The sequence below is a fragment of the Aspergillus japonicus genome (genome assembly GCF_003184785.1).
Source record: "Aspergillus japonicus CBS 114.51 unplaced genomic scaffold BO86scaffold_75, whole genome shotgun sequence".
Lineage (NCBI taxonomy): Eukaryota > Fungi > Ascomycota > Eurotiomycetes > Eurotiales > Aspergillaceae > Aspergillus > Aspergillus japonicus.
This window is the reverse complement of record NW_020291712.1, coordinates 1-21,442: the sequence shown is the minus strand read 5'-3', so window position 1 is coordinate 21,442 and position 21,442 is coordinate 1. Positions and strand designations below refer to the sequence as shown.

Sequence of the window (21,442 nt, the reverse complement as noted above, 5' to 3'; positions counted from 1 at the left end):
GCTAGAATGTGGAAAGTTTCGAGTGAAGGAAGAGCAACGAAGAAAAATGTATGCAAAAAATGATATATATCCCCTCGGAGAATAAAAAAGTAAAAATACCGAACCAAGTCTAGGTAGGTAGGTAGTCAGTCATAAACATACACAAAACACAAACATACGCAAATGCTCCGCTCCTTTCCACCACAAACCCTTACAGAGCACCCAGCTCCTTCAACTTGCCGATCAATCCGTCCACGTCCTCAACCTTGCCACCCCCCTGGCGAGCAGGAGGTTCTAGAGAAAGATAATTAGCCCCAGTTACCCTCTCTTGACTGATAAAAACACGCCAGCAAAACTCACCAGTAACCTTAATCGTCTTCAACCGCTTCTTATCCTCGATACCGAAGTCGGCCAACGTCTTCTTCTCGAGGGGCTTCTTCTTCGCCTTCATGATGTTCGGCAGCGTGGCGTACCGGGGCTCGTTCAACCGCAGGTCCGTCGTGATGATCATGGGCAGCTGCGCGCGCAGGGTCTCGACGCCGCCGTCGACCTCGTGTGTGACCTCGACCGTGCCGTTCTCGTCCTTAATCTCGACCTTGCTGGCCTGGGTCGCCTGCGGCCAGCCCAGCAGGCCCGCCAGCATCTGGCCGGTCTGGCCCTGGTCGCCATCGATCGCCTGCTTGCCCAGCAGCACCAGGTTGATGTTCTCCTGCTTCACCACCGCCTGCAGCATCTTGGCCACGGTCAGGGGCTCCGGCCCGCCGTCCGGGCTGTCGCCCACCTCAACGTGGAAGGCCCGGTCCGCGCCCATCGCCATCGCCGTGCGCAGCGTGTCCGCGCACTTAGGCCCGCCCGCCGACAGCGCCAGGATCTGGTCCACCTTGATCGGGCTCTGCTTCTTGGTGTGCCGCTCGCGCAGACGCACGGCCTCCTCGACCGAGAGCTCATCGAATGGGTTGAGCGAGTGCTTGACGCCGGCCGTCTCAACGCCGGTGTTGGCTTTGTTCACGCGGGGTTTGACCTGTTGAGTAGGGTTGGGCTTGTTAGTTTATCTTTTTCATATCGGCGATTGTTGACATGTCGTATGCATGTGAGCATTCTGATTTTGACTTGGAACTTGAGACTCCAGTATTGGTGGGTGCAGTGCAATGGCTCTGCGGGCATCGTGGCGCGGAGATTCGACTCGGGAACTTCGACTTCTCACCGAAGCCGGAGCACGGCAGGGAAGTAAAAACTCACCGCATAGTCGATAACCCGCTTGACGGGGACAAGAATCCGGAGGTTGCTGGCCATTGTGATTGCTATGTGAGAGGTGTTGGACCAAGTGAGAACAATTCCGATGGGCTCGTGAAGATAAAATGTAAAGAGCGCGAGGCAGGAGAGGGGGAGGAGAGAGGGGGAGGAAGTTGTAGCTTAAACCGATCCGACGGAGCAGTCACAGACTCTCAATCCATCCGCGGCAGAAAGCAGGTGACGCTAGGCGGAGAAGCCCCCGAGGCGGGCCGAGCTCATCATCTCTCCCGCCTGTGTCAATCCCGCCTCCAACCGAGGTAAGTCGGGGTAGATGTCTAACTACTACGGAGTACTTGGAGACTCAGTCCCATTGACAGCTGATAGAAGACAAATGACCTCATCGTGCTTGATGTATGTTCTAAAATGGTTTCTCATGTCTCGTTTTCCACCCCAAGGGTGCACCCCAAGGGTCTATGCAGTAGGTCTCACTGACACACTGATCACCACGTTTCTTGTTTATACCGGCCGGTCTTCTCCATCCCCAGCAGATACTGCTCGGCGCCCTGTTCATTGAACCGATCCGTCTCCACCTCCGGTCCGTGCTGAAATGCCTCAGTGAGGGCCTGCCGCACGGCTTTGGGCATATTCCCCGATGATCCGCAGATGTACACCGAGCCACGCATGTCATGCAAGAGTTTAAAGAGGAGGCTGACATTCTCGCGGATCACATCCTGAACGTAGACCTTCTGCTTCTGATCTCGCGAGAACGCAGTCAGGACCTTTAAACGGACCAGCTCCCCCAGCTCCTCCCACTCTTGTTCGAAGAAGAAATCCGCCTCTCTGTTGCGACCGCCATACACGAGCAGAGTTGGCCCGATCGGAGGCTCAACTCCCGGGTTCTCTTCCTTGTACGCCTTGACGATCGCGGCCTTCTCCCAGATCATTGATCGCAGGGGCGCGATTCCAGTCCCAGGGCCAATCAAGACCGTCGGGCCTACTAGTTGGTTGACAGATGAGTTCAGGCCGCCACGCTGCAACTGCACTTGAAGTGTACTTCCGGGTTGAAGCACCGCTAGATACCGGGTGCAGACCCCCTGTCGAATGCGCTTGATGACTGTTTGATACTTGACGATAGCGATCAGCAGCTCGAACTTAGTGCCTCCCTCCGCCGTATGCTTGAGTGCGCCCCCGCTGGCAATACTGAACTGTCTCGCTCTCATGATCGGAAACACCGAGACCGCATGCTGCCACGGGATCTTCACCGAGTCGAACTCGTGCAGCACCTCCAGGATGCTGCGTCGCGGTCGAGTAGTGTAGTCCCACAGTTCGTCCAGGAACTCGGGGTTGGTGAACTCCAGAAGACGCTCCTTGTGCATCTCGTAGTCCGTGTAATGAGCCACTGTAGCGAAGAACGCTCGGCGAGGGATGGCCTGAATGTCGAGGTAGTCGGTGAGGAGAGCGCGTAAGGTCAGTCTGGGATATGAGTCGAGACCCTGGATCGGTGGAGACGGCATGTCATCGTCGTCTGCCGAGAGTAAAGTCGGCCCAGGGACGAGTGTCACCGGCCGGTCGACATCTGCCTCCCAGCCCATCATCGTGATTAGATTGTCTACGTCGACGGCGAAGTTCTTCGGTGTGATGGATAGCATATCCCCCGGAACGTAGGACACTGCTTCAGGGACAGTCAGGGACAAATGGCGCACATCCTGCCAGTGATTCGCGGCAGTCGCCCGCCTGTTCTCTGTCAGTGTCGCCGTCAGCGTATCCGGCAGCGGCCGAAGATCATGACCGAGTCGATCCAGCTCAGAAGATCCATTGGTTTTTTCTGTGGTTTGCTCCGGTGTCGAGAATCCCTCCGCCTCATCTCGTAGTTGCAAGACCCATTTCGGAGGCAGCTGGACGTTGTCCGGTATCGGCACCAGCCCTGGCGGAAGGGGGTATGTGTCGAGCAGATGCTCACGGAGCCTGGTGAACCACGGGATAAATGTCCCCTCAAGACTATCACAACCAGCACATCAGCATCTTCGCATCTCCCGGGCGGATTGTCAACGACCAAGGAAAAAAAAAATCTCACCCCTCAGGATGTTGCTGGTCCGCCTCCCCGCAAGGATGTATCTCCTCCGCGCCCAACTGAAGCAATCGTTTATGCAGCTTGCGAGCAGCCCAATTAAACCTATCCCAACATCAATCAGCTTCTTAGTTACCCCAAGAACCCCAATCAAAGCAAATTCCCATTGCACTCACTTCGGATAGGAACTATCCCCCAACCCAAAAGCCGCAAAACTGACCCCACTCAGAAACGTCGCGGGGAGCTTCTTCAACAACAACGATCGCCAAAATGATCGCGCATTCGCCGGGAAATCACCCTGCCCGGTGGTGGAAACCACAAAGAGCACCAGCGTGTACGAGCTGAGTGTTTCCTACAGACAACATTCCTAAATTAGCGTGGGGGTTTCGTGCGTGCGTGCGCGCGCGCACACACACACACACACACACACACTCTCTCTCTCTCCGCCATCTGACATCGCGCGATTTGGGGACCGCACGTACCGGCTTGTACTGATTCAGGTCCGCAACATGGGTCTTGAAATGGAGCCGCTCGGTTAATGCGCCCAGCTCCTCGGCGACTTCTTGGGAATTGCCAGTTTCGGACCCATAGAGGACGAGCGCAGAGCGTCTCTGTTGGGCGGGTGGTGGATTGCTAGCGCTCATTGCTTCTGGTGCATGCACGTGGGGGGGGAAAGCAACGGCTGCTCGCGCAAGACCTGTAGTTAAGGTGATATCGATAGCGGGACCGGAGCGAGTCACTTTGCGCTTTTCGGGTCAATCACTCACCTTTCACTCGCTATCTTTTTTTGGGAGATCCCCCTCCTCCGGGACGTAAGGCCTTTTGCGCCGATAGAGCGGGATGACGTCATCCCGACGATCGGTCTCTCGCTGCGAGGGGAATTCGGGGTCTTTTTCACTGGTATGGATTGCTGGGTCTTCAAGTTGAGTTGATAGGCGTCTTCTACCTAATGATCTGAATATACATAACATCAACCTTAGAAGAAATTCATTGTGAAAAGAAAACCACGACTACTACTGGAACCTAAGTACAATTGCTGGCGAACAGCATTGTCTCAAAAAAGAACAAGGGCAATTTACACATGTGTCAAACCATAAAGACCGATAAATCGCTCAGATTGATAAGATCGAAGGAGATAATGAATATAAGGGTATCTTAAAAATAAGCGCCCGCTTTTTAATACGTATCCTCATCACCGCCACCACCACCACCATCTCCCAGCCCATCGTCGCCGTACTCATCGTCCCCGCCGTCGAAGTACTGCTCCGCGTTGTAATCGCCACCCATGTCGTCGTCGTCATCCTCGAAGTCATCATCCATGATCTCCTCCTCCTCTTCATCGGGGTCCAGGATCTCCCGTTCATCATCCTCGTTCTCCGCCTCGCCCTCCTCTCCAGTCTTCCCCTTTTTGCCCGCCTCGTCGTCCTCCTCATCCTCATCGTCCTCAAAGCCGCGCCGGATTCCGGGCCGATCGATCCGCAGCACGTACCCGTCCATCGCAGCATCGGGCTTGAAGCTCGGCTGGATGGTCTGCCACAATTCCTTGGGGAAGAATTTCATCACTGCAGCAAAAAAACCCCCTCAAAGTTAGCAAGCCGTAGAAGTAGAAGCCACTACCACTCCCGAACAAGTAAAAAAAAAAAAGCAAACAAGCAACTCCCCAATCTGCCTCAAGCACGGGAAACCAGAAAAAACGGGCACACAAAACTCACCATACTCCCGCCCCACCAACTTAGGCACCGTCCGCATCTTCTTCTGATACTTGCCCGAGTACGAGGGCATCCCATGGAACGGGTCAAAGTGCGCCCGCGCGGCGCTCTCCTTCTTGGCCGACGAGGTCGCCGAGTCCAGCACGGAGTAGTACGGGCCATCGTGGAATCGTTCTCGCAGCGACCGGTACTGATCCACCTGGATCTGCTCGTGGGGGGTTAACGGTCTGGCGCGGGGGACATGGTATTTCTGGAAGTCGAAAAAGAGTTGTTAGTACGAACGAATGTTGAGAGTGGACCCGACGCAGATGCCCAGAATTTCCTCATTTCGAACAGACAGCGGAGGTTTCCTCCCAATGGCAGACAGACAGACACAACATACCGGAAAGAGAGGCGTAGGCGCGGTGTCGTTTTCTCCGCCTCCTTCGCCAGTTTCCCAACTGAATTCTGCTCCGGGGAGCTTGCGGCCCTTCTTGGCTCCGAAGCGAGACATGGTGGAAAGAAAATGAGAGGTATGTTGAGTGGAGAAATAGTGCAAGTTCGTCCTGAGCCTCTTCGTCTCGTCACAGCGGCAGTAATGCTGTACCAAGGTCGAAGGGCGACGGCGGGGAAGAGTTGCAACAAGATGACTTGAGAGGGGGGGGCTGCGGCGCGGCTGGAGAAAAAAAGTACAAGGGCTCACTAACTTCTGGGCTTCCGGGCGGAGCTTGGAGTCACCGCCTTCGGAGATACGCTGGAGTAGGAAATAAGGGCTTGTCGCGCGGGAGCCCTGACATTTTACTTCCAGGTTAACCAATCATATCTCAAGAGTTTATGTACTGAGATTTCCTGCATGTCGCATATGATCTACTTGTCTCAGGCTTGTACGAGTATGATTAAGACGCTAGAAATAACTAAGTGTGCTCCGAAGAACTCCTGAAACGAAGAAGCAGCAGAGATTCCCATTACAGCCCGACAGTTGCAACTTGGTTGCCATGTTGAGTGGTTGGCCCCCATGGGCCCTCGTTGACGCGTTGACGAAGTGTACGCATGATATCGTCGAACCCAGCCATCTGTCCCCCGCTCTCTTTCAAACCGTCATACAAAGCGACCAGTACTTCATGCTTTGCTGTTGCTACTTTCCACACCGCGTTCTGTGGATCGGCGGCACCGCCTCCGACAAACTCGGCGTACGAGCGCGGAGGTTTGAAAAGGTAGGGCAGGAGGACTGTAAGAGCCGGTGGTGTCAGAGCGGCCCAGGCACCACTTGACGGAAGGACGCCCTGTGCCGCTGGAGAAAGAGTCTCCAGGCTTTGTTCAGTGGGGAGCTGATACCTGGTATGGCCAGGATCAGAGGTCGGCACCTCAGCCGGCAACACCTGCCAGTTGGCGGTAATGATCGCTTTCATAAGTGACATAGCGGCCAAGGAGACATCCTTCATGGCGAGGATGTCGGCGGTCGCGACAACATCTGTCCAGAACTCAGTGTGCTGATTCGTGTATTGGAAGTAGAGGACCCGGGCGGCCGCTGCTTCTTGGTGCCAGTCGGTTGGGGTCTGGCCGGCCGTGTTCAGCTCCATCGAGTCAGCCAGGTCGGGTTTGACCGGGCCATGGAAGACCTTGGCAAGCACGTCGAGTGCCTCCTTGTTCGGGGGACTACTGGGAACAGATAGCACCGCGTTCAGGCCTTGCTTGCTGGCTTCCACAAGCAAGACTCGAGGCAAGCAGGAAAGCACGTTCAATTGTCCGCTGGGGACTGGCCCATGCGCCCATTGAGCGGACGAGATTGCCACAGATGCAGCGACGCGAGATACAATGCGGTCCAGCAGATGCCGGGGATTCTGCAAAAGGTGGTTAGGATACAGTTCAGCGTACTGTGCGACGTAGGACATAATAGGACCGCAAAGATAGGCCAGGTCAATAGAGTCCAGTTTGGACTCATCGAGGTAGAACTCCAACAAAGTAGTGTGTATATCGTTCAAGATGAGGAAGTCAAGCGCTGGCGAGGAGAAGGTGGACGCCGATTGTACGGTCATTCGGGCCATGAGGCCCGGCGCGTCGATAGCCAGCAGGTCGTGGAAGAAGTTGATCAGAGTCATGTGCATCAACACATCGGCCCGGTCAACCATCCTGCAGGCGGCGAAGTGAAGAAGGCTGTCGCTCTGGTACTTGGCCTCCACATCTGCGACTTGAGAGCCTGTGATGATGTCCCAGCGCAGTTGCCCTGCCTTCACGAGGAAGCCCATCAACCTCCCTTGAGCCACTGTCTTATCACGCTTCGAGATACCTCCAGGCCCATTTTCCTCGAGACTGCACACGGAGAATAACAGCCCATAGACATCCTTATCCGTGAAGATTCTTCTCCAAAACAGACCTTGACCAGCAGTTGTTCCATCAGACTCATGTTCGCCAAGCTCAAGCGGACTAGCGAGGTCAATCTCCAACAAGGTCCAAATGGTGTCTAACGCCGCCTGGGCAACAGCGGTAGAGGAAGTCGACAGCCACAGCTCTACCAGGGATGCGACGAGCTCAGAATCCCCGGCGACAATGGCAGCATCACTCGGGACTCTACCCGCTTTGCTCAACAATGACAGGGCCAAGAGGTTGACCGGTGGGGAGGGCGCTTTGAATCCCGCAATGAAATTTATGGGAGGGTCGACAGCGCGCAGATCACTGAATGAGAGATACCCGGCGGCTTTGATTGCGAGAGTCGTGAGAGGGGTAGGGTCTTCCTGAAGGACCGGCAAGAGCTCCGAGATCTGTATCAATAGAGTGGCGGGGACATTGCGGTCCGTATTCTCCGTCAGTTCCAACTTCAGCTTATCTATGATGTTAGTATCCAGCTTGGTGGAAGGATCACGCTGGATCTGTTGCAAATGAAGTCTGGCTTCCTCAAATGTCGTAGGCACAGCCATGCTGTTTCTAGTGTAGCTCGTTCTGCTGCGTTGCTGGAGGATGAATGAATGCACCTGGATTCATGCCCGCTAAGCGCGGGGAGGAGGGAAAGCTGGGTTGCAAACAAGACAAACCAGGGACAGCTCCGCGCCTCCGCTCGTACCTCCGGATATGACGAGAGAGCATCGCCAACTCCATCGCAATCACCAACACCCATCATCACAGTTTCAAGGCCGTGACACACAATGTCTGAACATTCCGACTCACTTGTATCTCCCAAAGCATCTGACTCCGGCCTTCATATCCAACTTCACCCTCTAATCCTACTCACGATCTCCGATCACATCACCCGCCACGCAGCCCGATGCCAGCAGGGGCCCATAGTCGGAGCGCTGCTGGGCCAGCAGAACGGCCGTGAAGTCACCCTAGAGCATGCTTTCGAGTGTCTGGTAACGGAAGGGCCGAACGAGGAGGCTCAACTTCCGGATAGCTGGTTTGCAGAGCGAGTCCAGCAATGTAAGCCGTACACCTCTCATCTGCCCCTCAGGCTATCCGTCTCGACAAACTGACATTTCCTCAACCTCTCAGTCAAGGACGTACACAAAGCGCCAGCGCTCGACCTAGTCGGATGGTGGTCCACCAGCCCACCCACGGGCCCCAATGCATCCCACCTACCCATCCACCGTTTGATCCTCGAGAAGCACAATGAATCCGCGGTGTTTCTCGCCTTCCACCCCGGCGAGGTGGCCGGGGCATCCTCCAAAGGCGGCAAACTGCCTCTCACCATCTACGAGAGCGTCTACGAAGGGGGCGAGAATGCCAACACCAACACCATGCAAGTCGACAGCGAGGAACACCCACCACCAACATTAAGCATCAAGTTCCGCGAACTCCCATACTCCGTCGAGACCGGCGAAGCCGAGATGATCGGCATCGACACCGTCGCACGAACCGCCCGCAACGCAGCCATCTACCCCTCGACCACCAGCAGAGACCCATCGCAAACAAGCAAAGCCAAACAATCAAGCAAAGAACCGCAGCAGCAGCAGCAACAACAACAACAAACAACCGAACCATCAGACCTCCTCTCGCCCGAAGAAGAAGAGCGTACGTCCTCCCTCCCCCTCAGAGCTCTCCAAATCAGGAAGCCCCTTAGGAAGTACTAACGAAAAGAAAAATCAACAGTAATCGCCAGCCTCAACACGCGCCTCAACGCCATCCGAACCCTCGAATCCCGCATCTCACTCATCAAATCCTACGTCTCCAGCATCTCTTCCTCTCCCTCTACCCCACCACCCACAACAACCCTTTCCCACCCCATCCTCCGTAACATCAACGCCTGCCTCTCCCACCTCGCCCTCCTCACACCCCCCGCCAACAGCGCCCTGACCCGCGAAACCCTCGCCCAGGCCAACGACGTCCACCTCGTCGCCCTCCTCGGCCAGCTCAGCCACAGCATCAGCCACATGCGTGAACTGGGCAAACGCACCGCCATCCTGAACAACGCCCGCCGGACCATGGCCGCGGCCGCGCGGAAATCCGGCCCGTCCGGTTTGGGCGGAGGTGGCGGGAGCGGCGGTGGGGTGGACCTGCAGATGCGGATGGCGGGGTTGCAGGGGCGGTATGGTGGTGGTGGTGCTGGGGAGGAGATGCTTTACTCTGGGAGATTGGGGGCCGGCGGGGATGGATTCTAGAGTGATTTTCTGAATTGAGGGAATGATTAGGGGTTTCTTTGCCCCGGAAGAGGCAAGGGATCACCCCCTTATTGTCCATACTTTAGCTACGTAATGAGATTATGGATGAAATGATTTTTTTTTGTTGTGTGTAGATAAGATGAAGATGAAACGCTCGGGATGGGAGAATATATCCTAAACACTCATCCTTACGGGTTGAAGACACAACGAGTCGCGGCAATAAGACTACTGTACATGCAAAGATCCTCCATCTCTATACGAGAACGAGAATACAAGCAAAGAGGTGATCCACTCCCTGACCAGACGACACAGGACTTCAATCACATCAATCAATCCGCGATACAATCAATATTTCATGCCATGATCTCGTACAATGCGAAACAAAATAACGCAGATGAAGCGCCAGTGGCCAGAGGGCCCAGCAAAACAAAAAGAACAGAGGGTATTATACGACAAACAATCCAACAGGTATAGAACCAACGCCATAGAGACAATATGAAGGTGACGGGTGACCGGGGTGGAACACCGTCAAAGACAGCTTGCTGTAGAAAGAGAATGGTAGATGCAACAACCAGTGCTACGAGGTCTAAGTCATGTCATGTCACGCGCTTCGGTTCGCTTCGAGAAAAAGCTTTTCATGCAAATGCAAGGAGTCCGCTTGGAGGGTGCCTTTTACCTCCGTTGATGACTCTCAATATCGTATCCAGGTGGCGGGGTCTGGTATGTTTCTGGAAGAGGGATCGGAGGTTGTTCTTGGAGGGGAGGTTGTTGGTAGGGTTGAGGGTGAGTGGCTGCTGTAGCGGTGGTGTTATCCGGATACGGAGGGTTTCCGGGGGTAGGAGTATCGTTGTGGTAAGGGTCATGGGCCAGGTGCTGAGATTGGACCAAGTACGGATTGTATGCATCCTCGTAGGACGGGTCTGTGTGAGGAGCCGTGTGCGAAGGCTGCGGCTCCAGTATAGACGAGCCGCTCAATCGATTATGCGAGTAGAAGCGATTCGGATCACTGTCATCGTGCATGCCCGGGGCTAGTCCTCCCGGGCTGGGTTGAGCATGAGACAAAAGCACCTCGCCTTCTTCGTCGCTGCCATATCTCCCTGCACTCAATGCCGTTGTAGGCCCTTGGTATGCGGTTCCGTACGGTGGGGTGAGGTTCTCAGTCGCATTCAGTCCGAACGCCTCGGTAGGCGTGTGGTAGCTGGGATCCAGCGTCCGCTTCTTGCGTCCCACAAACAGCCAACGAAAACTGCGACCAACCGCCTTGCCAAGGTCGACAGGATTGAGCGCATCCAAAAGCCCTTTGAGGCCGAAGCGACCTCCCTGATAGCTGGCCTTTCCATTACCATAGAAGTCGGTGACATCGGAGTTTTGCGCAAGAAGCGAGTACGGTTGCCATGCAAAGGCCCACAGATGAAGAACCGAGAACATGGCCATTTCGATACAAATGAGGATATTTGGTAGTCCGACCTTCAAGTCCGGTGACTGGATTGTCTTGCTCGCTTTGATGACACCCGCGGAAGAAAGGAACGAGATCAACGTCTGCAAGTTCACTTAGATCGATTGCCACGAGAGTAGATTGCGGAATATCCCACTTACCGACTGCCAAAAAGACAAGAAGATCACGAGTTTGATGGAAAGAATCTTCAAGAAGGGAGAGTGTTGGCTGATGTCGTCTTTGAGCTGAATGTAGAACTGAATCAGGCAGTACATGGCGATCGAGACAGCGATACACTCTACGATCATAGTCTATGCAGGTAACAAGATCAGTCGAGGTCCACCAGCGATTGGGCGCATGAGCACATACCCAGATGTGCGAGAACGCAGGATTAAGCGATTCTTCGCAGTAAACATTGTAGTGTTGCGTGATGACGGCGATAACGGTCATAAGGACCCGCAGGACACAGTACTGGAACACGCCCACCCAAATCACCTTTGATCCTTCGTCAGCTGGTGACCAATGCGACTAAGAACTCGAAGCAACTCACATTGAACCAAGTCAAACCACTGCGAGGAGTTCTCCACACGCCTTTCTCACCACCAGAGATCTTTTGCAGCCATGGAATTGGCCAGACCCAGGGCTTGGGCACCACACCGCGGAAATACTCTTTTTGACTATGCAGGTCGGGTGCGACGTAGGCGCAGAGCAGGGAGAAGAAGGCGGAGATGGCGAAGGCTTCGTAGCAATTGCCAATCAAATCGTAGTACACATCGTTCTTGTAGAAGTACGTTCCGACCCACGCGACGACCGAGTAGATGGGTATCATCAATAGGATTCGTATTTGACTGTGAGATGCAACATGATAGGATTAGCTCTGTGTGACTCTGGGTCGGCGCGACGATAAGGCGGAAACGTACTGTCGTTGCTCGATCGGCTTGCTGTAATGCGTAGCATGCATCATAATCAGATAGAAGGAAACGATCATGGAAATCAAACCAAACACCCCGCCGACCATGAGGCACAGCTGGTGAAAGGTGATCCCGCCTTTCCAGAGGTCGACCTCCGTGACTATGCGAGTGAAATTGAAGAATCCGCGTCAGCTCAACTCAACAACCATAGTGTCGCAAATTGTAGCGAAGAGCGGACAAAGAACGAAAAGGGACATACTGGTCTCATCCTCGGCGGTGGAATTACACACCGGCCAACCCATTCTCGGGGGTGGGAGTGGAAAATGAACAGCTGAACAGTGAGCGGCGTCGGAAGCGCGAGAGGCTATGGGGGGGGGGGGGGGAATAAAAAGAGAGATCTTCAGGATATTGTGGAAGAAGGGGGAGTAAAATCGTCGCAAATTGAATGGAGAGCGAGAAACACGGCCGACTTTCTATCTTATCCGCCCAGCCCGGCTTGGCCCAAGAATGAGCGACTGAACCCCTGGGAGCCGCCCGAGATTAGACTTCCGTCCACACTTTTGTCGCCGGTGGAACTGCAAGGATAGTAATCGTGGGTCGAGCGGACAAAAAGTAATGGGGGGATATGTTCTGCCTCGCTGGAACAGGCGCCGAGAAAGCGTGAGCTGCGTGTCGTGTTGCTTGGTGTTGCTTGGCAGGAACAGCGACTAATAAGTGAACAGAAGAGGGGGGGAAATGACAAAAAGTAAAGAAGAGGGGAGCGAGGAAGAGAGGAAGAGAGGAAGAGAGGCTGGGGATCAACAGTGATCGGCCAGAGGGGGAGAATAAATGAATGGTGTGGACAAAGCCAATGCTGCTGCTGCTGCTGCTGCTGCTGCTGCTGGGGAACAATGAAGATGATGGTGCTGGTTGTGGTACATTGGACTGTTGATCCGAATGTACTGGGTATTGCGTAGTCGGAAAGAAGTAGGTTGGGTACTGTAGGTACTGTAGGTACTGTATTCAATCAAGCCAGACTAGTTCTGTCAATCGAGTGAGCAGTTCAGTCCAGTCTAGTATAAGTATAGCTGAGGTATAGCATAAAACCAAGGGAAAGCAGATGAAACGAAACACAGGTGAAGTGCACCTGGCACTTCATTTCACTTTGTTTGCATTGGAATGCTTTGTGATTGCTGGGATGACGGGATGACGAACCACAGGCACCAAAGTTAACCAGTGACCATACCAATACACGTCATCTCCATTGTTCCCCGCCATGAAGGCGGTAAATTAGCTCAACTTACATCACAGCTGGTATCGATGTACTGTACAGTACCCACCGACCACGCCCGCGGGCTGCGCCACTTTCCCGAAATAGCCGGAACTGCCTTCAACTGGAACTCTTTCTCTCTCTCGCTCATTTCCCCCTTTGTCTATTGGTGATTGAATACCATTCAAACACATTTCTAACGGATCATCACAGCCCCGTTCATTATTATTATTGTTTCTTTTTTGTTATTAATTACTCTTCTTTTGCAGTCAAACTGGCAGCCAAGCAGAATTGTTCATTGCACTGTCTAGTGGGGGACTCCACAGTTGTGCAGTCATCACCTAATTTACATCCATGCTCGCCTTCCCCCCCCCCCTGGCCCTCGCAATGTCCCTAAACTACTACTGTACACGTGACGGATGACTACATCCGTACATTCACCAGAACAACTCGAAACCAAATCATCAGAGAAACTATCGTTACCATCGACTGCGTCGGTCGTCTCGCCACGAATCACCCATTCCTCCGCCCCTTCCTCGGCCGCCGCGGCCACCGCGTCGGCCCCGTCCACCACCCAGGTACTCCGGCCCCTTGTCAACAAATCGGTCACCGTCTTCGAAAGTGATACGACGGGTCTCGTCCCCTCCCCGCCGGGGGAAGGCGCCTTTTCGTAGCAGGTCGTCGAACCGGTCGAGACGCCGGTCAGCCACCTCCCGGGTCACGGGCAGATAGTAGAGCTTAGGCTTGGTGGTGGTGGACATGAACAGCTCGTCCAAGGGCTTGAACCCTTGGCCCGGGTGGGAATCTGACCGTGCGACACCAGGGCTACTGGGACGTCGAGTCGGACCACGACCCTCTGCACGGGGACCGGTGGGCGGTGGACGAGAGAAGCCAGCGAGGTCAGGTGCACGCGCAGCTTGGGCGGCCGGTTTGCGGGAATCAACCTCTTCTAACACAGCTTCGACACCGTCGTCTGTACGGTCGTATCTCACTTCCCATCGAGGTGCGGGCCCGCCACGCTGCCGGGTTCCCTCCTCTCGTTCAACCCACGGCTGTAGCTTGTCTTCGGGAATGAAGTCGACAAACAACGCCTTTCGGTTGCGTTCGTTAGGCCAGACGGACCCATGGAGGGCCGTTCGGACACGCGACGCGGCCGAGACACTTGTAAAGCTCACAAAGCAGTGTGTCTTGATGGGGTCCAGGTAGTAATCGAGGATCACATCAGCATTCGGGGAAGCGTCCGGTGCCGAAGCAAGAGTAACCAGATGACTTCGGAGGGCCGCCGGCTGCATCGGCCGCATTAGGCCTCCAACGTAGAGCGCAGCAGTGGCAGCATGTAGGGCAGGCTCAACCTCTGCCTCGTCCACAGCAACATCAGGGGGAGGAGATGGCGGACGGGCTTGGTCGGCTCCCGGCCCCGCGAAGAGACCTTTGAAACGAACATCGTGTTTCGGCGGGGCATCTTTCTTGGCTGCGAGGGTTGTATCGTCAGCGGCCGGGGCAGATTCCGTTTCCCGACCTGGCGCCGCCGTCTCAGACTCAGCACGTGCCTCAGGGGGTTCTCGCGAATGCGCTGCCCCTTCTTCTCCCTGCTGATCCACCTCCATCATAGATGATCCTTGATCTTCAGGCAGCAGCACGCGAGGCTCTTCCTCTTGCGCCTTCGCCTTTTTGATGGCCAGAGCTTCCGGTGTGGGCACAGGACTCTGGCTACGTCGCTTGCGCTTGCGTCGATCCTCTAACAGCTCCTCTGTGGGAAGAGGAGTTGAGAATGCTGTGTTCAAGTCCGAAGGGATACTTGTAGGCGGCGCGGTCTCCTTGAGCTCTGCATCTTGGTGCTGGATGGCTGTAGCTTCCTGCGCGGGTTCGTTTCCGGGAGCCTGCTCAACCGGGGCGGCAGGTGGCTCGGTCGTCGTTTCCTGCACTGCAGAGGCGTCAGTCGCGACCACCTTCTCTTCTGGCTCTTGCGCTTTTGTGCCTAGTTCCTTCTTCTCTTTCGGCTGCTCCGACGACTCCTCCGCGACCTGATCACCACGGGCAGTCGTCTCCTCTACTACACTCTCCAGCTGAGGCACTGCAGCCTCAGTCTGCTCCGGCGTTTGTTCCCGTGGCTGTGTCGAGTCCGCGGTCTCCGTTTGCTTCACAGTCTCATCGGGGACCGGCTCCGCGTGTGTAGCCGATTCGGCCTGCGGCTCGACTGGTTGCGCAGGTTGTACCTCCTGTTGTACCTCCTCCTCCTCCTCCTTCTCCTCCTCCGCCTCAGGTGCAGGCTCGCTCACTTCCTCTTCCTCTTCCTCTTCCTGCTGCTGCTGCGGCTGCGCATTCTCGCGATCGGAGCCCGGTTCCGCGGTCGCATCCTGTCCGCCAGATTCGCGAGCATCCTCTTCCTCCAACCGGTCGATAATCTGCTGTTTGACGCGGAGACCAGTCTGCGCGATGCCGCGCCGCTTCAACTCCGCCTTCAGGTCGGTGACCTTCAATTTCGAGTAATCGGTCATGGTGCTGGGGTACTAGTACTAGTATCGGTCCGCGAGACGGCGGGGATTTAGCTGCATATAAAGGTCGCCTTGCGAGGGGGGCTGGTGTCAGATGATTGATGGTGATTCAGACGGGGCTGGTCATGGCTGTATAAATGGGGGTATCTTGTGGTGGCTCGTGCGGGTGGATGCGATGCGCTGCTGCTGCTGCCCCTGCGGTAGAGTGAGTACTAGGTAGTAGTCATTCAGACAGTTCCTCAGTAGGTGCAGTGGACGGTCGGTCGGGGCTGAGCTTGACTGGCGGAGGGTAGATGATGTCGTGCACTAACCCGGTTTGGGGCAAGGGGGTACTTCCGCATGAGGTTTAGTGTGGTTTTAAGTAGTATTGGCTCGGCCTTTTCTCGATTAGGATGTTTTGGTTTGAGGCCGGCGCCATTTAAACTATCACATGAATAATACATTGTCTTCTACGTCTCCGATGCACTTCACTTCATGGAAAGGCTTCTAGGCTTTGTGAAAGAGAAGCTCGCGATAAGCTCTGTCGGCAACAAGCTTATCATTCAAGTGCTGATTTACAGGACATTACTATAACAAGTAGAAACCAAGCATCGGCAAAGACAAATTGCCAAGCTCTGATAGAAGTCTACAGAGTTTTGCGTTAGTGCAGCAGTTGACCTGGCCACGGGTACTAGAAGGGCTGCGAATATTCTATTGACTCTACTGTGTATACAAAGTATATAGTAGAAATCCAATGCTGGATATTGCACTTATACCCCGAAGCTAGGCGTGTTGTTGCCTGTTCCTATCCTGTAAATATACTTGCCATCACGCTATGTGAACCTACTTGAAGTTTCACTGAGTACAGTACATACACTAATACCCGGGCCCTATTGTTCTTTTCTCCCAGAACTTGGCAGTACGGATTGAGATTAGATACTTGAATTCTGAGAAATGAGCCTTGCCTCTAAGATAAACCAGCAGAAACCAGAAACCTGTCTTCATCTTAACATTCTGGGGGTACAACTTATGAAGGCACGCCTTTCTAACTCAGGCTTCAGACGAGCATGTCTAAGTCCTAACTACAACAACAGGTGCTTGATGAGTGCGATGCTAGGCTCCTCCATAACTACCACGAGAAAGAATATCAGAAGAATACCAGTCTGCAATTCTTCTTCAATACCCTCCCAAGACGCGTGATAGACCAGAATTAGCCGTCGACTTCACAGCGGCCATCCGGCAAACTATACACACCTCCACACACCTCCACACATCTCCACACCCCGGAAGGGAATAAATGCATCCTACGGGTCCCTGGTTTCACCATAAGGTACTGTACAACGCTGTAGATCCAACAGACACACCCACGTTTCCAACGCCTCAAGCACAGGAACAATGCTGAGCTCAGGCCCCCAAAGCTTGATCCCGGGTTGGGGTGCAAGTTGATTGCAACAGGGTTCGGATCCGATGACGTATGCGACTCAGAGAAGTCGAACCACCCACCAGATTTCCATTTCCGGTTCTCGGATTGGTCGGTTTGTTTTAACGCACAGACCTCAGCCTGCTATGCCTCAGCTTCTTTGGGCGTTCTAAGGGAAGGTCACGATATCCACACACGAGTTGATGTCATCGTGAGTCGATACAAAGTAAAGAGTCTCATGCTACGCGTATATTGAGACCCTATAAGACCGGCAGGATGGCTTCGCTTGTGCAAGCACAGAGTAACATAACAAGATCTATACTCCCTCAACCCTTTCCCCCAAACACTAACAAGAATGGCCCCCTCATCCGACGACCAGACAAATCTGAATGATTCCGTATCCGCGAAACAAGCCCCCGTCACCCACGCACGCCCCGTAGCCACGGACGCGGGCGCGCACATCCAGCAACCCGGCGTCTCCCGCGCCAACTACACTGTCTCGCAGACCAAATCGGGCCTTCGGTCGAAATACCACGAGGAGAACAAAGACTATGTGCGTTGCAGTCCCGAACGGCTGGGTGACTGCCGGAAAAGGCTATTTGACGCTGATTGATTTATCCGCTATCTAGACCGTTCTCCAGCAGCACGTCCTCTTCTGGGACCGCGATGGCGACGGCCAGATCACCCCCTGGGACACCTACGTCGGCTTCCGGGAGCTGGGGTTCAACATGCTCTTCTCGTTGCTGGCGATGCTGATCATCAACCTCAACTTCTCCTACCCGTCGCGGTTGGCGCATTCCTGGTTCCCGGATCCCTGGTTCCGGGTGTATGTGCACGGGATCCACAAGGCGAAGGTGTGTACTCTTCTGCATTCCCGGGGTTTCGACGGAGCAAAGTGGAAGCTTGAGGCACGGAGGGAGAAGTGATTGTAACTGACACTCGAGGCCGAACCTCTCAGCATGGCTCGGACAGTGGCGTGATCGACAATGAGGGCCGGTTCGTACCGCAGGCCTTTGAGAATCTGTTCGCCAAATATGACCGGAAAGGCGACGGGACCCTGACGCTCGGGGAGATCATCAACCTGATGCATGGGCAGCGGGTAGCGGTGGATCCGTTCGGGGTACGTCACGAGGTTGCCTCGGCTCAGTGGCTGCGGAGTTGATACGGAGCTGAATACTGATCGGTGGGATAATAGTGGGGAGCTGCCCTCTTCGAGTGGGGGACGACATGGTTGCTGCTCCAGAAAGATGGACGCATCTACAAGGACGATCTGCGGCAAGTGTACGATGTGAGTGATTTGCCGGCTACTAAAAGCATTCGAGTGGTTTCTGATGCATTGTATGACTCCAGGGCTCGATTTTCTGGAACATCCGCAAGAAGCGTCAGGAGTCGGGGCGATGGAATAAGGGCTTTGGGCTGGGAGGAGATGGCATGATTGGTTCGGTGTATGTTTCGTGATTTTCGTGATTTATGTTGAGCGAGCGGGATGAGCAGGTCGAATAGAGATACCACTAGTTCCCATGGAACTCAATTCACTAATCATAAGCATCAAACATATGACATTGACGGTATAGCACTATCTACGAGTGCATAGATAACGTGGCGGGTGGCCCGCCAGCTCCGAACTCCGCAGATAAAGCTTAGATTAGGAGAAGCGCCGTTATCAATCAGCCCCTCTTCGGGGTTGCGTGCGGAGTAACACTAGAGCTTGGAGGGACCAGTAGGCCGGGTTTATAAACAAAGCACCATGGCCCTCAAATGAGATTCGACACACTTCCGATTGCTATCGCACCCTTCCCTTCTGATCAATCCTGTCCACAATGTCCCCCATCCTCCCCATCGACAACCCCATCCTGCCCTTCTGGCGCACGGAACTCGACGAACTGGATTCCCTCCGCACCACCCCCGACCTTCCCCAAGAGACCGACATCGCCATCATCGGCGCCGGCTACGCGGGCGTAACGCTAGCCTACTACCTCCTGAAACAGCTCGGCCACGACGCCGGCACGACATCCCCATCGTCCCATCCGACAATCACCCTCCTCGACGCGCGACAGATATGCTCAGGCGCAACCGGTCGCAACGGTATGGCGGCCCAGAGCTTCTCCGAGCTTCTCCAAATCAACCAGACTGCTTGGCTAATACGTGTGATAATCAAACAGGCGGCCACCTCCGCCCCGACATCTACGGCCACATCCCGACCTACATCGAGCGGTACGGGCTGGACGCCGGGGTCGAGATCGCCGACTTCGAGTACGCGCACATGCAAGCCCTCAAAGATCTCCTGGCGGAGGAGCAGATCGACTGCGACTTTAACATCACGCGCAACATGAACGTGTACCTCAGTGAGGACGGCGGGGAGCGCGCCCGCCTGGTCTACGAGAAGCTGCTGGCGCAGGGGGTGGCTGTCGCGAAGGATTTGCACTATACGTCGGCGAAGAACGCGGAGGGGGTAAGTGCTTGCCCTTTTCTTTTTTTTTCACTCCCAGACACTGTTTCCTTTCTATCTAGATGCTCTCAGCGAGGAGTTTTCCAGTGATAGGGAAGAGCATCACGGCTTTGGAGACAGACTTTCCGAACATGACATGAAGCTAACACACCAACCCAGATCTCCGGCGTCAAAGGCGCCAAAGCCTGCCTCTCCTACACCTCAGGCACGCTGTGGCCCTACAAATTCATCCTGGGCCTCCTCCACAAGATCGCCTCGTCCCCGGCGCTGAACGTGCAGGCCCAAACGCCCGTGACGGCGGTGACTACTACCGCCACCGAAGATGGAACCACCCAGCACACCATCCACACGGCGCGCGGCGTCATCCGCGCCCGGAAAGTCGTCTACGCGACCAACGCCTACACCGGGGGATTGCTGCCGCAGTACGCTAAGAACATCGTTCCCTGCCGGGGCATCTGCTCGCACATCGCCGTGCCTGAAGGGTCGAGCGTGCCGTTCCTGCCGTACTCGTACGTGGTGTACACGAAGGAAGGCGGCGGGGGCAGTTACTTGATCTCGCGGCCGGATGGGAGCATCATTGTCGGCGGGGCGCAGTATACGTTCAAGGACGCGCGGGAGCAGTGGTACAATGTGGTGGACGATGGGACGTTGATTGAGCCGACGGAGCATTATTATGATGATTATATGCAGAGGACGTTCCGGGGGTGGGAGGGGAGCGGGGCGTATGTGAAGGAGATCTGGACGGGGAGTGAGTGGCCCCGTGTTTGACTGCCCCCAGTTTCGATTTACCCATACGAGGAAAAAAAAAAAAATGCTAACACGAAGACAAATACAGTCATGGGGTACTCGTACGACTCCCACCCGCACATCGGGCAGGTGCCGGAGAAACCGGACCAGTATATCTGCGCGGGATTCAATGGACACGGCATGCCGGTGGTGCTGCTCAGCGCGAAGTGTCTGGCGGAGATGATCGCGACGGGGAAGCCGTTCGAGGAGACGGAGACGCGTCTGCCCCGGCTGTTCAAGACGACGGCCGAGCGAATCCACAAGGCGCAGACGGGGCCGGAGGGAGGGGATATCCTTGGAAAGTAGTGGCCAGTTCCCATCCATGATGATGCTATCACTGCCCTGTTCTGTACCGTACATAGCTACCACCGAGATCACTCACCCGGAACCAATTCCTCCAAGGATAGAAGAGAAACCCCCCCAGCTACTCGGTAGAATCAATGCACCATCGAATTCAAAAACTCACTCAACCAGTCATCATACCCAACTCCCAACCCTACAGCACCAGCACCAGCACCAGCACCTGCCCCAGCCCCAGCACCAGATCCAGCCCCAGCCCCAGAACCATCCTGACCCACCGCCTCACCCCCTCCACCCCCACCCCCACCAGCACCAGCATCCCCGCCCAACCCCAACTTCCGTTCCCAAACCAACCGCATAGCCTCATACTTCCCCACCGACTGAAAAAACACCTCCCCCTCATCCACTTCCTCCTCTTCATCCCCCTCGTCCCCGAAAACCCTCCTACCCCCCTCCAACCGCGCCAACGCCGCCGCCTGCCCCAGATTCCCGACCACGCGATCCAACACCCCCACCACATCCACCGCGCGTCGCACACCGCCGCGATCCCACAGCGGATCCGCCAGCGTGGCGAGCCGCCACAGCGCCGCCAGGGCGCGGGCCAGCTGCGCGAAGACGGTGAAGGGGAAGCCGCTGTACTCGGCGGGCGGGATGGTGAGGAAGGTGTCGAGCCAGGCTTTTGTGGCGGTGAGGGCGGCGGTGAGGTGGTCGAGGTGGGGGAGGTTGAGCTTGGGGGTCTGGGTTTGGGGGCTGGGAGTGGATGAGCTAGCGCTGGGGTTGCGGAGGAGGGAGGGTTCGGTGAGGGTTAGGGTGGTGTGGGTGTTGTGGAGGTGGAGGATTTCTTGTCTGCGTTAGTTTGGG

The 21,442-nt window shown here is 55.3% G+C and overlaps 9 protein-coding genes across 9 annotated transcripts; 3 read left to right on the top strand and 6 right to left on the bottom strand.

Annotated features, from left to right (window-relative positions):
• Window positions 1–190: 190 nt before the first annotated feature.
• Window positions 191–3,924, bottom strand: tah18 (NAPDH-dependent diflavin reductase; the record flags this gene model as incomplete). Its single annotated transcript, XM_025675339.1, has 8 exons — window positions 191–273; window positions 340–1,000; window positions 1,219–1,280; window positions 1,553–1,554; window positions 1,735–3,177; window positions 3,287–3,385; window positions 3,457–3,632; window positions 3,763–3,924. 8 exons carry the CDS (start codon window positions 3,922–3,924, stop codon window positions 191–193), a joined length of 2,688 nt encoding a protein of 895 aa, XP_025523241.1.
• A 476-nt stretch (window positions 3,925–4,400) lies between these two features.
• BO86DRAFT_347497 (DNA-directed RNA polymerase III subunit C31) lies at window positions 4,401–5,632 on the bottom strand. Its single transcript, XM_025669284.1, has 3 exons — window positions 5,372–5,632; window positions 4,993–5,239; window positions 4,401–4,842 (listed from the first exon to the last, which is right to left on the bottom strand). Exons 1-3 carry the CDS (start codon window positions 5,480–5,482, stop codon window positions 4,457–4,459), a joined length of 744 nt encoding a protein of 247 aa, XP_025523240.1. The 5' UTR covers window positions 5,483–5,632; the 3' UTR covers window positions 4,401–4,456.
• Window positions 5,633–5,849: 217 nt separating this feature from the next.
• BO86DRAFT_392704 (uncharacterized protein) lies at window positions 5,850–7,915 on the bottom strand. Its single transcript, XM_025672866.1, has one exon. It carries the CDS (start codon window positions 7,881–7,883, stop codon window positions 5,934–5,936), a length of 1,950 nt encoding a protein of 649 aa, XP_025523239.1. The 5' UTR covers window positions 7,884–7,915; the 3' UTR covers window positions 5,850–5,933.
• Window positions 7,916–8,067: 152 nt separating this feature from the next.
• Window positions 8,068–9,557, top strand: BO86DRAFT_413175 (COP9 signalosome complex subunit 6; the record flags this gene model as incomplete). Its single annotated transcript, XM_025674715.1, has 3 exons — window positions 8,068–8,379; window positions 8,452–8,970; window positions 9,049–9,557. Exons 1-3 carry the CDS (start codon window positions 8,109–8,111, stop codon window positions 9,555–9,557), a joined length of 1,299 nt encoding a protein of 432 aa, XP_025523238.1. The 5' UTR covers window positions 8,068–8,108.
• Window positions 9,558–10,229: 672 nt separating this feature from the next.
• BO86DRAFT_403768 (OSTA/TMEM184 family protein) lies at window positions 10,230–12,205 on the bottom strand (the record flags this gene model as incomplete). Its single annotated transcript, XM_025673962.1, has 6 exons — window positions 10,230–11,096; window positions 11,154–11,303; window positions 11,362–11,487; window positions 11,543–11,840; window positions 11,913–12,063; window positions 12,163–12,205. The coding sequence occupies 6 exons, from the start codon at window positions 12,203–12,205 to the stop codon at window positions 10,230–10,232; spliced, it is 1,635 nt and encodes a 544-aa protein (XP_025523237.1).
• Window positions 12,206–13,444: 1,239 nt separating this feature from the next.
• On the bottom strand, window positions 13,445–15,900 carry BO86DRAFT_392702 (SAP domain protein). The gene has a single exon (XM_025672865.1). The coding sequence runs from the start codon at window positions 15,648–15,650 to the stop codon at window positions 13,632–13,634; it is 2,019 nt and encodes a 672-aa protein (XP_025523236.1). The 5' UTR covers window positions 15,651–15,900; the 3' UTR covers window positions 13,445–13,631.
• Window positions 15,901–17,376: 1,476 nt separating this feature from the next.
• On the top strand, window positions 17,377–18,601 carry BO86DRAFT_392701 (caleosin family protein). Its single transcript, XM_025672864.1, has 5 exons — window positions 17,377–17,599; window positions 17,676–17,900; window positions 18,005–18,166; window positions 18,242–18,334; window positions 18,397–18,601. Exons 1-5 carry the CDS (start codon window positions 17,402–17,404, stop codon window positions 18,502–18,504), a joined length of 786 nt encoding a protein of 261 aa, XP_025523235.1. The 5' UTR covers window positions 17,377–17,401; the 3' UTR covers window positions 18,505–18,601.
• Window positions 18,602–18,742: 141 nt separating this feature from the next.
• Window positions 18,743–20,719, top strand: BO86DRAFT_370882 (NAD(P)/FAD-dependent oxidoreductase). The gene is made up of 4 exons (XM_025670299.1): window positions 18,743–19,131; window positions 19,209–19,498; window positions 19,655–20,243; window positions 20,331–20,719. Exons 1-4 carry the CDS (start codon window positions 18,867–18,869, stop codon window positions 20,585–20,587), a joined length of 1,401 nt encoding a protein of 466 aa, XP_025523234.1. The 5' UTR covers window positions 18,743–18,866; the 3' UTR covers window positions 20,588–20,719.
• Window positions 20,720–20,777: 58 nt separating this feature from the next.
• On the bottom strand, window positions 20,778–21,420 carry BO86DRAFT_413170 (uncharacterized protein; the record flags this gene model as incomplete). The annotated part of the gene is made up of 2 exons (XM_025674714.1): window positions 20,860–21,420; window positions 20,778–20,804 (listed from the first exon to the last, which is right to left on the bottom strand). Coding segments are annotated over exons 1-2 (267 nt in total), but the record flags the coding sequence as incomplete, so codon positions are not given.
• Window positions 21,421–21,442: the final 22 nt, after the last annotated feature.